Source organism: Lactuca serriola, chromosome 3 (genome assembly GCF_051521515.1).
Source record: "Lactuca serriola cultivar US96UC23 chromosome 3, Lser_US96UC23_V15, whole genome shotgun sequence".
Classification (NCBI taxonomy): domain Eukaryota; kingdom Viridiplantae; phylum Streptophyta; class Magnoliopsida; order Asterales; family Asteraceae; genus Lactuca; species Lactuca serriola.
The window spans coordinates 74796679-74813525 of record NC_136410.1 but is presented as its reverse complement, the minus strand read 5'-3'; the positions used below and the strand labels follow the sequence as shown (position 1 = coordinate 74813525).

At 36.8% G+C, this 16847-nt stretch overlaps 1 protein-coding gene across 1 annotated transcript; it reads left to right on the top strand.

Annotated features, from left to right (window-relative positions):
- The first annotated feature begins 13828 nt into the window (after positions 1-13828).
- On the top strand, positions 13829-16493 carry LOC145092652 (cysteine-rich receptor-like protein kinase 43). The gene is made up of 6 exons (XM_079030613.1): positions 13829-13976; positions 14114-14250; positions 14927-15134; positions 15229-15466; positions 15558-15708; positions 15857-16493. The coding sequence occupies exons 1-6, from the start codon at positions 13913-13915 to the stop codon at positions 16310-16312; spliced, it is 1254 nt and encodes a 417-aa protein (XP_078886739.1). The 5' UTR covers positions 13829-13912; the 3' UTR covers positions 16313-16493.
- Positions 16494-16847: the final 354 nt, after the last annotated feature.

The window sequence follows — 16847 nt, the reverse complement described above, 5'->3', positions numbered from 1 at the left end:
TATGAATTGATCTTGGGATTTGTAATGAGATAATGTTGATACAATGTTTTCTTAAAAGTGATTATGAATGAATTTGTATGGTTTTAAAAAGCGAAAAATTGTTTTAAAATTTATGGTGTTACAATTTAGAGCATTTCAAGCGCTTAGAACTAAATGGAACACTTGGGGTTCATGGAGCGTGTAACAAAGGAACGGATCTTCCGAGAAAGGAATGGATCATCAAGCAAAGGAATTGATCAAGTGAAAAAGTAACAGATCTACCAAAAGGTGGTTTGGAGCAACTTAGAGTGGCTTGGAGTAACTTGGAGTGGCTTGGAGCAACTTGGAGTGACATGGAGCAACTTGGAGCAACATGGAGCATCATGTTGCGCCATCTAGAAGGAAGTTGCTGATGGGTTTAAGCCATAAGAACATTCCTATGTGCACATACAAACCCTAATGATTGGATCTAGGTTTCTCTAATTGAACATGCAATGTATCCAAGACTTTTGATTATAGATCTAGTATAATAACACAAGAAAAACAGATCTAACAGATTACCTTGAGTTGCTTGCTTGAATCTTCTTGTCCTTGGAGCTTAGAGTCACAAATGTCACTCCTCTAATGGCTTACAAACACCAACTTAGCAAGAGGATGATTAGAGAGAGAGAGGGGAGGGTAAGAAAAGTCGGCCAGGGTTTCTTCAATACCAAAGGTGCCGATTTTCTTAGCCCTAGGGGTCTATTTATACTTGTGAGGCTCCTAGGGTTTCACCATTAAGCCCTAATTGGATAACTTAGGCCCTAAGCAATCCAATCTCCTTATGATAAGCCTTGGACGATTTCTAGGCCTATCCAAACCTCAAAACCGTCCACCCCTTATCCATGAGGGATTATAGCCCAAAGTACAACTATCATACAATTGACAGTATATGCCCTTTTATTTAATTAATCTCGTTAAGTCACCACATTAATTCCTAATTAATTTATGACTTATATTAATCAAATAACAATACTATTAATCCTTATATTATTCTCATAATATATTAATAATATTTCTTCTCTCATTACAAATCATCCTGTCAAGTTGCTATGGTGAAGGCAACCCAAAAGGACCACGCACAATCGGATCAAATACTTGCCTAATATAGTTGCAGCCTTAGACACTATTCCAATAGTCTCCCACTTGGATAAGTCTAGTAACTATATACACAAGCATAATCCGATTAGCAATCGTAGCTCTCAAAGACGCTGTCAAACTCTGATCTTATCAATCTTGTCCTTTAGATAAGGGATCGTACAGTCCTCTGTTTAGATATCATGCGGACAATTCTATGGAGCCAATTTGTCCAGCAGTTGGTTTCTCGATCTCAGATTTATTTGACATGGAACTTAATTGAACACATCAATTCAGTTCTGACCGGGCCCGGCACATAAGTCAAATTAAATCATCGAGCGACCGAGATATCGCTCTTACCCTCTTAGGATAAGAGTAACAGATAAACTTCGACTTATATGCATTTACTTATTCATTAATCAATTATACACAACAATGCATTTTGTAACATCAATTTACTGATGCGGTTTCGCATTATCAATGTACAACCAATTAACAAATAACAAACCATATATCTAGGTTTTAAGACCATATGATATTATCGTCTTGCGATCACCCTTTTTTATCACATTCCATAAGGTGATTCCAGCAAGCGCAGGTTTGTTCCAATGCTCAAAACTAGTTCATAAGCACTCATGAACGTTGCAGCAAACTTTTGCTATGTCTAATACCATTTAGACAATCTACACACCAATTCATGACAATCTTCATTCATACCTACTTCCAACATATGAACGATTGCGGACTGTTTGAATAATTCGATTATTCTAAATAAACTCAATTATTCTGGAAGTCAAAACATGCAAAGTGAAACAATAGTTAAACAATTAACATAAGACAGTAGCTTTACTTATAAATAATACTCCTTTATTTAATCATCAAATGTTAATTACATTTATCTATTACGAGTTTCTAAAACTATCTAATCTAATCTAATATCATCTTTCAGTCCAATACTCCTAGCATGCTGCAAATGCTTAAGCCTACTCAGTCCCTTCGTAAGCGGATCTGCTGGGTTATCTTCTGATGATATCCTCTTAACCACGAGTTGTCCTTTTTCTACACGATGTCTAATAAAGTGATACTTTTTGTCGATATGACGAGATCTACCATGATCCCTTGGTTCCTTGGTCAAGGCAACCGCTCCTTCATTATCACAGAAAATTTCCATAGGCTCCTTTATGGCAGGCACAACTCCAAGATCACCAACGAAGTTCTTTAACCATATTGCCTCCTTCGATGCTTCGCTCGCTGCAATGTACTCTGATTCGCACGTTGAATCAGCTATGGTTTCCTGCTTGGAACTTTTCCAAGTCACTGCTCCTCCATTAAGGGTAAAGACCCAGCCCGACTGCGAACGGTAGTTGTCTCTGTCGGTTTGAAAGCTGGCGTCACTGTACCCTCGCACCTTCAAGTCATCACTCCCCCCGAGGACTAAAAACCATTCCTTGGTCCTCCGAAGGTACTTAAGGATATTCTTGACCACAATCCAATTCCCTTGATATCTACTAACCATGCTCAAAGCAAAGGCTACATCAGGGCGAGTACAAGTCATAGCATACATGATTGAGCCAACTGCGGAAGCATATGGTACTCGGCTTATCTCTGCTATTTCAGCTTCGGTACTCGGACTTTGAGTCTTACTCAACTTGGCATTACTTTGTATCGGTAATTCGCCCTTCTTCGAATTTTCCATACTAAAACGTTTTAGTACTTTATCTAAGTAAGTGTTCTGACTAAGTCATATTAGTCTCTTACTTTGTTCTCTCACTATCCTTATTCCCAAAATATAAGAAGCCTCTCCGAGGTCCTTCATAGCGAAGCACTTCTCGAGCCAGGACTTAACCTCCTGCAGTGTCGGGACGTCGTTTCCTATGAGTAGTATGTCATCGACATACAGAACGAGAAAGCTTACTATACTCCCACTGGATTTGATATATACACACGATTCATCTTCGCTTCTTACAAATCCAAACTCTTTGACTTTCTCATCGAAGCAAAGATTCCATCTGCGAGACGCTTGCTTAAGTCCATAAATGGACTTTTCAAGCTTACACACTCTATTTGGATGCTTCGGATCAACAAAACCCTCTGGCTGAGCCATGTAAACATCCTCAGCCAACTTTCCATTAAGGAAAGCGGTCTTGACATCCATTTGCCAAATCTCATAATCATGAAATGCGGCAATAGCTAGTATCACTCTAATAGACTTTATCTTCGCAACTGGTGAGAAGGTCTCATCATAGTCAACTCCGGGAGTTTGAGTAAAGCCCTTCGCAACCAATCGCGCCTTATATGTGTGTACGTTTCCATCCACATCGGTCTTCTTCTTGAAGATCCATTTGCACCCAACGGTCTTACGTCCGGGCACATTATCAACCAAATTCCAAACTTGGTTGTCATACATGGACTGGATTTCGCTGTCCATTGCCTCTTTCCATTTCGCAGACTCCGGGCCTGCCACGACTTCCTTATAGCTATTAGGTTCATCTAGATTTATTAGTGTACCATCACTAATATACGTGTCCCCTTCGGTAGTAATATGAAAACCATAAAACTGGGGTTGAACTCTAACTCTTTCAGAACGTCTAAGAGGTAAGGATTCGTCAATCGGTTCAACCGGAGTTTCCTCCTCGGGTTGAGCACCAGCGGTAGAGGTTCCTTCATCAATCGATTCTTGAATCTCTTCAAGTTCGATTTGCCTCCCACTGTCTCCTTGGCTTATGAGTTCTCACTCTTGGAAAACTCCTCTCCTCGCAACGAAGACAACATTGTCCTTAGGTCTATAGAAGAGATATCCAAAGGATTTCTACGGGTAGCCGATGAAAATACATCGCTCACTACGAGGTTCGAGCTTGTCGTGAGTATCTCGTCTTACGAAAGCCTTGCAACCCCAAACCTTGATATGTTCTAACGAGGGAGCTTTCTCTGTCCACATCTCGTGAGGTGTTTTGGCAACCTTCTTAGTAGGGACTCGGTTAAGGATATGGGCGGCAGTCTCTAAGGCATACCCCCAGAATGAGATAGGTAGTGAAGCACGACTCATCATAGAGTGGACCATGTCTAACAAGGTTCGATTATGCCTTTCTGCCACACCATTCAACTGCGGTGTCCTAGGTGGCGTCAATTGTGAAACTATTCCACACTCTTTTAGATAGTCGTGGAATTCAAGACTTAGGTACTTTCCTCCTCGATCGGATCGAAGCATCTTGATTTTCCTGCCCAATTGATTCTCCACTTCATTCTTGAACTCTTTGAACTTTTCAAACGTTTCTGACTTTTGTTTGATTAAGTAGATATACCCCTATCTACTATAGTCATCGGTAAAATTCACATAGAAGCGGTTTCCATCCTTTGTGGTTGATCTAAAAGGTCCACATACATCGGTATGTATGAGGTCCAATAAACCCTCACCCCTTTCACATGTGCTAGTGAAGGGTGACTTGGTCATCTTTCCAAGTAAACAAGACTCGCATGTGTCATCTTCCCTAAGGTCGAATGACTCCAACACTCCATCCTTTTGGAGTTGGGCTATGCGCATCTTGTTGACATGTCCAAGACGACAATGCCACAAGGATGCTCTATCCATACTATTGGAAGAATCCATGCATAAAACATCATTTCCTAGATTATCTACAATCATAACAGTTTTATAAATTCCATTACATGACATTGCTTCAAAATATAAGACACCATTTAGATAAGCATAAATTGAACCATTCTCATTATTAAAAGAAAATCTAAATCCTTGTCTAAACAAACCATGAAATGAAATGATGTTTCTTGCAATTTCTGGCGAGTAGCAACAATTATTTAAATCTAAACATAATCCATTACTAAGCACTAAAGAATACACTCCAATCTTGGTCGCATGCGACAATCTTTTGTTCCCCATGATTAGATTTATTCTTCCACGCTCCACATCCCTATTTCTTCTTATTCCCTGCAATTCAGAACAAATGTGGTAACCATACCCGGTATCGAGGACCCAAGAAATAGCATGAGATGAATCATTAGATTTAATTGTGTATATACCTGCGAAAGACGGCTTGATCTTTCCTTCCCTGATGGCTTGTAGGTAGTCTGGGCAGCTTCTCTTCCAATGCCCTATTTTGTGGCAATGGTGGCACTCTGCCTCCTTTGGGTTAGGGTTAGGCTTAGCGGGATCAAGTTTGGTCCCACTAGAAGAGGAACCATCTCGGGACTTTCCCTTGCGGTGGCTCTTAGACGGAGCCTTCCAAAACAGGAGCAGCTGGTGGATTGGGAGTGGGTGTAATAGACTTGTCCTTGAGGTTGCTCTTAGCGACCCTAAGGAGACCTTGGAGCTTACTTAGGGTGACCTCTTCCTTGTTCATGTGGTAGGTCATCCTAAATTGGTTGTAACACGGAGGCAAGGAGTGAAGGACCATGTCGATAGCCAAGTCTTCCGCAAAGTCGACATTCAACTTGCGAAGACGATCGACATACCTTTGCATCTTTTGCAAGTGTACGGTTAGAGATTCACCATGTCCCATTTTAGCGGAGATCATGTTAATGAAGATCTCGTAACGTTCCTGCCTCACGTTTTGGTGGTATCTCTCCAACAAGTCTTGGTGCATTTCGTACGGATACATGTCCTCATAGGACTTTTGGAATTCGGCGTCCATTGTGGCTATCATGATGCAATGAACCTTCGTCGCATCACGTTCATGAGTCTCAAAAGCAGTCATTTCAGCCGGAGTAGCAATTTATGGGTTGATCTTCACGAGCTTCTCATCAAGGACATACTCCTTGTCCTTGTAGCGAGCAATCGTGTGAATGTATCTTATCCATCCGCTAAAGTTTGTTCCATCGAAAGTCACCTTTTGGCAAAGGCTCATCAATGTGAACGAGCTAGCTGCAACGTTGTTCGCGTTCGACATCTACAAATAGAAAGGACAAAGATTGATTAGAATTTAAAATCCCTAATTATCACCCAATAAGAAAAATTAGGGATATGATCCAACAACATTATTTACATATTAGAAAAGGGATGTCGTAATCCAACATGCAAACAATTTGAAGGTAGGTGAACGACGATTCACTAATTCTCCACCATGAAAACCTAACTTTAAGTTCTAAATGTATTGAGAATTCCTAGGTTTCGATGAGATTCATTGAACTTTTCAATGGCATGTTTAAATCTCGATATGCCCCTCTCGTTTGTGACTGGGATACCGAGGATCACAAAGTGGGTGTGAATAACCATGCAAATCTACATGGTGCCTTCATTGTAACAATCACCTATTCGATGTGTCGGTAAACCACACACGCTCCATCGAACTATGATAAACAATGAATCACCCTTTGCCACGTTTGCTTAGAACCAATTAGTGTGCTGGTAAACCACACACGCTCCACTAACTTCTTAGCAAGGGTGCAAAGTGTAATTTCATAGAATTGCATCAATTCACTTTTCCTAAAGTAACTAGGATTGGGAATTTGAAAAACATGTAGTTACTTTGTATTCAATATTATACTTTTAATGAGGAGATAGAGTTGCCCTATCCTATCCATTTGGCTAACGACCCTCCACCGATCAAGCAAGCGGTGGGTGAGAGTGTACACCCATTAAGCGCCATTTTATAGGCAGCAACCTTATACCCACCTTATAGATCAGCTTCGTGAATGAGACCTACTAACGGTAAGACTAGCATTTTAATTATACATACATATATATATATATATATATATATATATATATATATATATATAAATCTTGTAATATTATATTAGTATAGGGTTGAATTTTAAACTTGTAAAATTCTAGGGTTTGAAATTTAAATTGTCTAAATTTAGCTTTTAATCACAAAACATAAATTTCAAACTTGAGGGCAAGTTTTAAACTTTTCAAAACATAAGGGATCAAATAACAAATAATCCAAATTAACATTTAATCACATAATTATCCATATTTGATTTATTTAATTATTTCTTGCAAAACAATTTACCAATTTAATTAAAATGATCAATCAATTATCACATAAGGAAATTATTATTCAATTTATTGGTAAATATCTTTAGTTAGGTCAAGGATATACTCAAATATATGTTAAAATCGGATTTATATTGACCCATTAAGATAAAGGGAAGTTTCCATAAGATAAACATCAAGAAATCTCGAACTTAGCTCCTTCTGACGCTCGAACTCGCCGAGTACCACAATGAACTCGTCGAGTTGAGGCCTACTCGCCGAGTACCACTATAGGACTCGCCGAGTTCATCAAGCAGAGAACAAAAATCGAATTTTGCAATCAACAATCAAGCAACTAATGCATCAATTCAATAGAAACCAATCAAGGCTCTGATACCACTGATGGGTTTGAGCCATAAGAACATTCCTATGTGCACATACAAACCCGAATGCTTGGATCTAGGTTTCTCTAATTGAACATGCAATGTATCCAAGACTTTTGATTATAGATCTAGTATAATAACACAAGAAAAACATATCTAAAAGATTACCTTGAGTTGCTTGCTTAAATATTCTTGTCCTTGGAGCTTAGAGTCACAAAGGTCACTCCTCTAATGGCTTACAAACACCAACTTAGCAAGAGGATGATTAGAGAGAGAGGGGAGGGTAAGAAAAGCCGGCCAGGGTTTCTTCAATACCAAAGGTGCCAATTTTCTTAGCCCTAGGGGTCTATTTATACTTGTGAGGCTCCTAGGGTTTCACCCTTAAACCCTAATTGGATAACTTAGGCCCTAAGCAATCCAATCTCCTTATGAAGCCTTGGACGATTTCTAGGCCTATCCAAACCTCAAAACCATCCACCCTTTATCCATGAGGGATTATAGCCCAAAGTACAACTATCATACAATTGACAGTTTATGCCCTTTTATTTAATTAATATTTTTAAGTCACCACATTAAATCCTAATTAATTTATGACTTATATTAATCAAATAACAATATTATTAATCCTTATATTATTCTCATAATATATTAATAATATTTCTTCTCACATTACAAATCATCCTGTCAAGTTGCTATGGTGAAGGCAACCCAAAAGGACCATGCACAATCGGATCAAATACTTGCCTAATATAGTTGCAGCCATAGACACTATTCCAACAGTTGCGCCATCCTTAGGGATGTTGTGCCAAATGATAGCATGGTAGGCCATCATGTCTGAATTTACGCCAAGGTGATGTTGAGCCAAGGAGATGTTGAGCCAAGTGAAGATGTTGAGCTGAGGAGATTTTGATCCATGAAGAGGATGTTGTGCCATCAAGAAGGGAAGTTATGCCAAGGAGGAGAAGTTGCGCCATCTTATTGAGATGTTGTGCCATCATGGACCATCTTGGTACATAATGCGCCATCTTGATTCCTTTGTTGTGCTATGTTGATCCACGTATGCTTAAAAGGTGATCATGCTCAAGAAATACACCATGTTGTTCCACCATGACGGATGTTGGACCATTGGTGATCATGATGCTCCACCTATGCATCATATTGCTCCACTATGGTTAAGGTGGTCCATCATGCGTGTTGTTGATGCTCATGGGTTGTAAGACATGGAAGAATATTCTAGAAGATGATGCATGGCGGAATATGATTGGTTGTCACCTTTCATGGGCCTATGGGCTTGGCCCATTAGGGTTTTAGGTCATATCCCTCAAGTATAAATAGCGATGCATGTTAAGTCATTTTGTGTCTTGTGTCTTATATCCTTAGTGAGCAGAATGAATCTCTGGTTAATTGTACTTGTAACCTCTATTTGAGAACTCTTAAATAAAGAATACTCCCCTCCTGCCCGTGGACGAAGGTCACCTTGACCGAACCACGTAAATACTATGTATTTGTGTGCTTTTATTTTTTATTGTTATCATCATTACTTCCTAACAAAGGTCATCAAAACTTAACAATGTTATTATTTTTATATATGTAATATATATTATAAGTATAATATATAATCATAACAATAATTTTTAGAAGGGAATTGGCCTAGAGGGAAACTAAGACCGATTTATTAAGAGGTTGGTAGCCTAACACACCATATTATAGTAGGCTTATGCATTTTATAGTCGGTGATGTTTCCCCAAAGCCTTCCCCAACTCGACAAAAGAAATATAGAAATCAAGAAAATGAAGCATCATTAGATTCCTTGTCTTCGAGTGTACTCGGACCTTTACTGGATCGTGATGGTGTACCACCACGAGCATCACAATTGTCCATAGAGTCGCAAGTTATGATGGAATTAATGTTACTGTTTCACCAAATTGAGAAACATTTTGCCCCCCCCCCCCCCCCATCCTCTTCCCAAAGGCCCACAGCATCCTTTTCTTCAAACAATGGTAGATTTGGACAAGACCGATGATTTCCTAAAGTATATCAATCAGGCTTTTAACAAGGGCAACTCATTTTTATGTTAATGAACAATGTAAATAAATGTTAATATTATTTGTAGTAATGTTATTAATAAAAATATAATATTAAACCTCATTATATAGTTAATCATGTATTACAATTAAATGTAGATCAATATGATCCCAAATCTCGAGCTTCCTTGGAGAGCAAAATGTACCTAATGTTTGTATGACATACCATTCCACAACTATTTGCAATTACATAGAGTTGTTGTTGGAGTCACATCTATAGTCATGGTTGCGCTGTTACAGGTTAATATTTTATGGATGCTATAGTATTATATGTTATCCATATGCTTTATTTTGAACCGGTGATGTAGGAGTTTTGGAATAGAATGCTTGGTCGGCACGTGTCACATAAGGAATGGTTATTAATTATGTTATATTATCCTCTCTAATAAATGAATGTTTATTTTGCTACTTGTCACACTCTCATTCAATTTTCCAAATGCCATTTTGTGGTTATTTTGAATTAATATTTTTCTACATGTCATTTTATGAGTTTTTCTATTTTATTAAATTGTACATAATATTTTAATGTAATAATTGTAATAAATATAGTAATAAATTGATATCAATTTCATTAATGAACTTACATTTTAATTTCAAAATTCTGATTGGAGATCCTAAGATCTAGGTTCAATGGGGCAACCTACTTGCATATAACATTTGTGAATCATTGTGGGGATTATCCCCAGTTCATTCCTAAAACAAACAGTAATGCAGGTTAAGCTTATAGTTGTGGATGATAATTTGGAAAGCGTCACGAATTTGCTTTTAATGATTATTATAGAACCACCTATGTGAGAGAGAGAAGTAGGGTCGCTTCAAAGGGAATTGTATATGCACATTATTAAGAGCTCTTACATAACTAAACAAGTGTCCAAGACCATAACGGACACTATAATGAGAAACTAACTAGGTCAGAGAGAACATTTTAAAAACATGTTAATTATTTACACAAACGACATAACAGTTCAAGGACATCGAGTCTATTGGTCCACTAGTAAAATAAATATATATCTTAAGGGAATGTTTAAAAGGTAGCACCTATGCATGATTCAACTATTGGATTTTTATTGATAGCTTGAAAATGTTTGATCAATTTTCATTCATGTAGGAGATTGTTGGAAAATTGGTTTTAACCAATTTATAAAAATGGGTTTCCTCATTTTTTAATGCGAAATTTGAACCCTAAACCATTATTAAATGAATAAATGGTTATATGTGTAATATCCCAAAAATCAAGGCAAAATTTTCATTTTTAAAACCTTTCCAAAATCCATAAGTTTTACAAAACAAGTTCTCAAAAGTTACTATCATGAAATAGAGTATCCCAAAATCCTAAAAAAAAACACATAAAATCCAGGACGATGTGCATAATCAAGCCTTCGCCTTGCCCCATGTCCTCTAAAGTACCTAAAACCAACAATCAAATTGTAAGCCAAAGCTTAGTGAGTTCCCCCAAAGTACCACACACAACAAAACAGATAACATCATACAAATATGATCCTTTAGCATGACTAGACCGCCTCGTAGGGCATATAGCCTATCTGGACCACTCTCCGTGCCCTTCGACCTAAATGGACAACCTTGCAAGGCCTACAACCTATCTGGACCTCCCCGGGTATCTTGGCCTTCATCACAAAGTAGGATCGCCTCAACCCAACCAGAATATGTCGACATATACAACAGATAAACATAAACACATATCCAACAAATACAAGTAACCATACAGGTATACCAATCTATCATATAACCAGCATAACATCATCCTATATACCAGGATGCATAAGCTAGTGGGCCAACATTGGTGCCTTCGACCCATAAGTAAAATGAGGAAAACTCACCTTATAGCGTGAAAGGTAGTTGAGCTGACTGTTGCTCCAAATATTGACTCTACATGTCACATATACAATAAAAAGTGATCAACCTTAATTAACCACTCAAAATACTTTATTTGAACTAAAGTCAATCTTAGTCAACGATCAGAGTCAACGGTCAACGATCAAAGGTCAAAATCCTTATTAAAAAATCTTACAGCCAACCGTCACGTCATGAACCTCTAATTGTCACGTCATGGCCTAATGAGACAAAAATAGTCGAGATGGCCCATTCTCACATTGTGAGACATGAATGCTCACGTCGTGAGAAGTGCTCTAAACAGTTATGGAGAAATAAGTTCTTAATCCTTTCAAACTAACAACCATCACTTCAAGAATGGCTTATATACTCCAGAACATCATAAAGATTGTGGATTTTTGGACGTGCATATCCCAAATACAAACTAGGACACAAAAAGGAAGAAATTGCATCAAAACTCATGCAAGAGTCTCAAAACGCAACCACACTTCAGATCTAGAACTATCTTATAAAATGGACGTTAGAGATCCATAAAGTTGGCAACTTTATGGATTCCAAACACCATATCACCAAATCCAAGAAAGAAATTTTATAAGAAACCTAGATCTAAGCTTATAAACTCATAAAGTTATGATCTTGAAAACTCACAATGCTCCAAAAGGTGTGGAAATGAAAAATGGAGAGCTTGAGTGTTGAGATGATGGCTAGATGGTCTTCTTTACTAGAAATCACCACAAAGAGCTCATAACCAACTATGGAGTGATAGGGTTTCAAAGGGGAGTGTTGAGAGGTAATGGAGGATGAGGGTACGTAGGCTAGCCTTAGCCGTCACTTCCTTTAAATACAGAACAAAACCCCCAAAAATTATGGTTTGCCTCTCAGAAAGGCCTCACGTCGTGAGCCATATGTGCTCACGTCACGAGCACCAAAGATGATGCGCGTTTTGAACATGCTCCTCACGACTTGAAAGACATCCCTCACATTATGAGCTAAGTAAAACTCCAAAATTTAACTTAATGAAATGACTATCTGAACTAGGTGTTACAATATGTTTGTGTTCCCCTCTGTGATACTTTTGTTTTGGTATATCACATGTCCAAAACGAATTTAAGATGAATGAAAAATTAATCCTTAAAGTAAGGGTGTCGGAAGAAGTAAATAAAATAGTTTAATTGATGGGAGAAAGTAAAGAAAAATTCAGTGACCTTTCTTGCAAATATTTCTTTCTTTCGTAATTGAAACTGTAATTAATATTACAGTTTAATTACATATTAAACACACATTAATCTTGTGATTAATAGATGTGTTTAAATAGGAGGTTATAGAATATGTAATATAAATACCATTACTCTACAACCATTTTGAGACACAAAAAAGAATGCCTAAACTCGTTTATTTTCTGGTTCATATTCTTAGTTTTTTCTTGTTATATCAAATATATAATCTAGGCCTAACGAGGATTCGGGTGGTCTTGAAGAGCCACTTCAAACTGGTGTATTTTTTGAAACAAACACTTTGTATGGAACGAATTTGTTTTAAGGACAATATGTTAAACATATGTCTTAGTTTTTTTTTTTTTCTTCTTTACTTTCATATATTTCTGTAATATTATTCCTACAAGTTACATATTCTAGCTTTTGTGCACCTTTACTAGTGAACGTCTACGTGTTCATTAAGTAAATAAATATCTTTTCATACCTTTTGATTGACTTCTTTGATTTATGTCGTCACTTCAAATATGTAATCAAACATCTTAATTAGTAGTGAAATCTTGCTCACAATGCCAAACACAAAATTCATATGAATTCATTTTATAGTGAATAAGAGAATGTTATGATTATACAATTTATATAATACTCGGAAAAAAAATGGTATGTGAAAAATAAATATTGTTATGTGAATTCATGAAAAATGTGGTGAATGAAAGTAAATATTGAAAACTCAATTGTAATTGTACTAAAATAATTATATTTATGTTTTTTTTTAAACGACAAATAATTTAAATATCTCATTTATCTGAAACTGAACACAAACCTTCTAGTTAGTTGTTGGATTAGAAACGTCATTATTAGCCAAATGGACTAGCTCTAACTTATAATCATCTTTACTTATCATTTCACATATGATGCTGCAATATCATCTATAAAATGGTAAAAGAATAACTGAATAACAAATGGTAACTACAATTTCATTGATATCATCTGCCAAATGGTTATCAAGTTTTTTTTTAAAAAAACAATAACTTCTCGGATGACATTATTTTTATCGTGGCATCAACAATTTGGCAGATGTCATGTGCAAAATTGATAATTATTTTTAATAACCTTCCATTTTTTAATTAAATTTTTAAAAATAATAAATTGAATAACTTGATTTGTCACTTTTTCTACACGAAAATATAAAAAATTTCATAATTTATACCAGAAAATAATGCTTGTGTCAACGCGCCTTATTGACCATAAACACAACAAAACCCAAATTATCTTCTTGTCCATAAACACAGCGCAAGTTCTTTTTTTTATTTGATTATTTTGTTCGTTCATGGACTCCTCCACTCAACAAAAAGCATGACCAAATCCAAGAACTTCTTCCACAACATCATCAAACCCTTCAGCTCCAGCTCTACGAAAGGTAAAAGCAATCATTTCGTTTCTGAAGAATTCATCAATGATTGCATTTGATATGAAGGAGTTTTTTTTTTATCATCTCGATGATCTGTTTGTCAAAGATTTTACTTTTTCTTATCGTGCTTTTGAATTTGTAATCAGAAAGCCAAGAAGAAGATTTGTCAAAGCTCGCTGCTCAAGATCAAAAAGTTTTCACTTTCCAAACCCTAGTTTCTGCAACAAAAAATTTCCACCCTGATAGGAAGCTTGGTCAAGGGGGTTTTGGCCCTGTTTTCAAGGTTTTTATCCACCTCTATACCCTATTTGTGTCACCATTCTTAATTGGCGTATCGTTGCAAAACAACCATCTTTATTGATAAATACGAACGAATGATTAATTTGGAACAAATTTTGTAGTTGCTGAACTTTCTTGTTCAATCTTTCCTTTCTGTTTGTATTTGTTTTCATTATTCTGTTGGTAGAGAAGTTTAAGAAAGTACTAGCTTTTGACGCATTGCAACCGGCATTATGTTCCCAATTGATCAACATTCTTGTATGCTAACTTGACTCTTTATGGTATCTTTCTATGTAAGTTGGATTTTCAGAAACAAATGGTTCAAAATGCAATATATTAAGGACAATTTGCAAATTTGGTGGAAAATATGAAGATATTAGCGTTTTGAATTAATCTTAAGCAACATTTCGGTGCTAACTTATAAAAAAATGAAGAATTAGAGCTCTAGTTAGAAGAAAACAATGAAACTTGCACCCCAATTGGCTACTTTCCCACTATTTTTTTGCCTAATTTGGTGATTTTTTTTGCTATTTTCTGCCAACTTTTTTGTTAGGAAACAGGCTCAAAATGCGGATCAATATAAAAACAAGAAAAAGAAATACGCATCTCTTAGGAATCCAAGTTTTATATAGAGAAGTTAATAATCTTATTGTAGTGAATCGATTGTTTTGGTTTTATAGGGAAAACTCAATGATGGAGTGGAAATCGCTGTGAAGAAGCTATCACATACCTCAAATCAAGGGAAAAAAGAATTTGTAAATGAGGCCAAATTATTGGCACGTGTACAACACCGTAATGTTGTGAGCTTATTAGGGTATTGTGTGTCCCCCGAGAAGCTTTTAGTATACGAATACGTACCTAATGAAAGCTTAGACAAGCTTCTTTTCAGTAAGCCCTTGATCTTTGACTGAAGTTTTCTTCAATTTTGACTTTAATCTTCTTGAATTTTATTTATAAAATGATTGGGATTTTGTTGATGTAGAATCATCTACAACGCGTGATGTATTGGATTGGAAGCGTAGATACGACATAATTTGTGGTGTAGCACGTGGCTTACTTTATCTTCATGAAGATGCACATGATTGCATTATTCATAGAGATATAAAAGCTAGTAATATTTTATTAGATGAAAAATGGGTACCCAAGATTGCTGATTTTGGTATGGCTAAACTTTATCCTGAAGATCAAACTCATGTGCACACTCGTGTAGCGGGTACCAAGTAAGTTTTTTTTTTTTTTTTTCTTCACTCGATTTGCTCTTTTGGGCATGTTCTAAGTGAGCTAATTACATTTTTACCCTTTTCGGTATAGTGGATATATGGCACCCGAGTATGTCATCAAAGGTAATCTATCGGTCAAGGCAGATGTGTATAGCTTTGGTGTGGTGGTTCTTGAGCTCATTAGCGGTCAAAAGAACTTTACTTTCAACCTCGATCCCGATTGCGTAAATCTTCTTGATTGGGTAAGAAGTTTAATAGTTTTTTTTCCCGCATTCCTTTGGAATCATGGATTCTGTCGGAATTGGAATCTGTGATTCCATCGGTATTGGAATCCGTGATTCTGTCGGAATTGGAATTCGTGATTCCATCCCTAACTATATTTTTTTACAGGCATACAAGATGTACAAGAAGGGAAAAGGGCTTGAAATTTTGGAGGCAAGATTGGCTTCTTCAGCTGATCCTGATCAAGTAGCTACTTGCATAAAGATTGGATTATTATGCACCCAATATGATCACCATCTACGGCCGACAATGAGCCGTGTGGTGCTGATGCTATCCCGAAAGCCAACCACACTCGATGAACCAACCCAACCCGGGTACCTGGGCTCGAGACACAGGCGGTCTCGTGAGCCCGGTACATTTTCTTCTTCAGAAGGGACTTCCGGTGGGTCCAACTCCACCACCACTGCCGCCACCACCACCGCCACCGGAACTGCTACTTCATCTGCCCGTGCAACTTCAAGTTCCGATCATCGGCATAGGCATCGTGGGTCAACTTCCACGGGTCCAGTATCGGACCCTTATGGGAAACGGCCCATAGATAATTATAGGTTTTTTACTAGATAATAGACGAAACTATTGGATAGTATTTTTGTACAAAAATTAGTAGGGTAGATTTGGGAAGGATGTAAAGTAAATAACAAGGTCTAATTGGTATTTTTGGGGGGCTTAATGAGAGAATTTAACTTGGTTCAATTTTCAAACGCCTTGTGGTGAAATAAGAAAATCTAATATTTTGTTTTGAGTCGATTTTTTGTGAAACGTTCATGTAGTTTTCCTAAAATTCTCCCGTTGACATGTTTTAGGTTTTTGGCAAAAAGATGGATTTTTCGGCGACGTCAGCATCTCCAGCAAGAATCCAATCATCTTTTTCGATGATATATGATTTTTTCCGGTCATCTTGTTTGAACACATCTCTTTTACACAAAAAAACTAAAAGAATTCAAGTTATCAATCTAATCTGGAAAACTAAATATAAAAAAATAAAAATAAAAAAAAAACTCAAAATCTTGATGGGTAATGACTTAAAAACGTAACATAGTTTAGATTGTGTACATATTTATTTATTTCGTATACCTTTTGTCATTATGTTTTTTTTACA

Excerpts from the sequence above, each read along its gene's own strand:
- LOC145092652 (XM_079030613.1), top strand. The coding sequence starts at position 13,913 with ATGACCAAATCCAAGAACTTCTTCCACAACATCATCAAACCCTTCAGC. Across the intron at positions 14,251-14,926 it reads GTTTTGGCCCTGTTTTCAAG|GGAAAACTCAATGATGGAGT; the intron begins GTTTTTATCCAC and ends TTGGTTTTATAG. Across the intron at positions 15,135-15,228 it reads CTTAGACAAGCTTCTTTTCA|AATCATCTACAACGCGTGAT; the intron begins GTAAGCCCTTGA and ends TTGTTGATGTAG.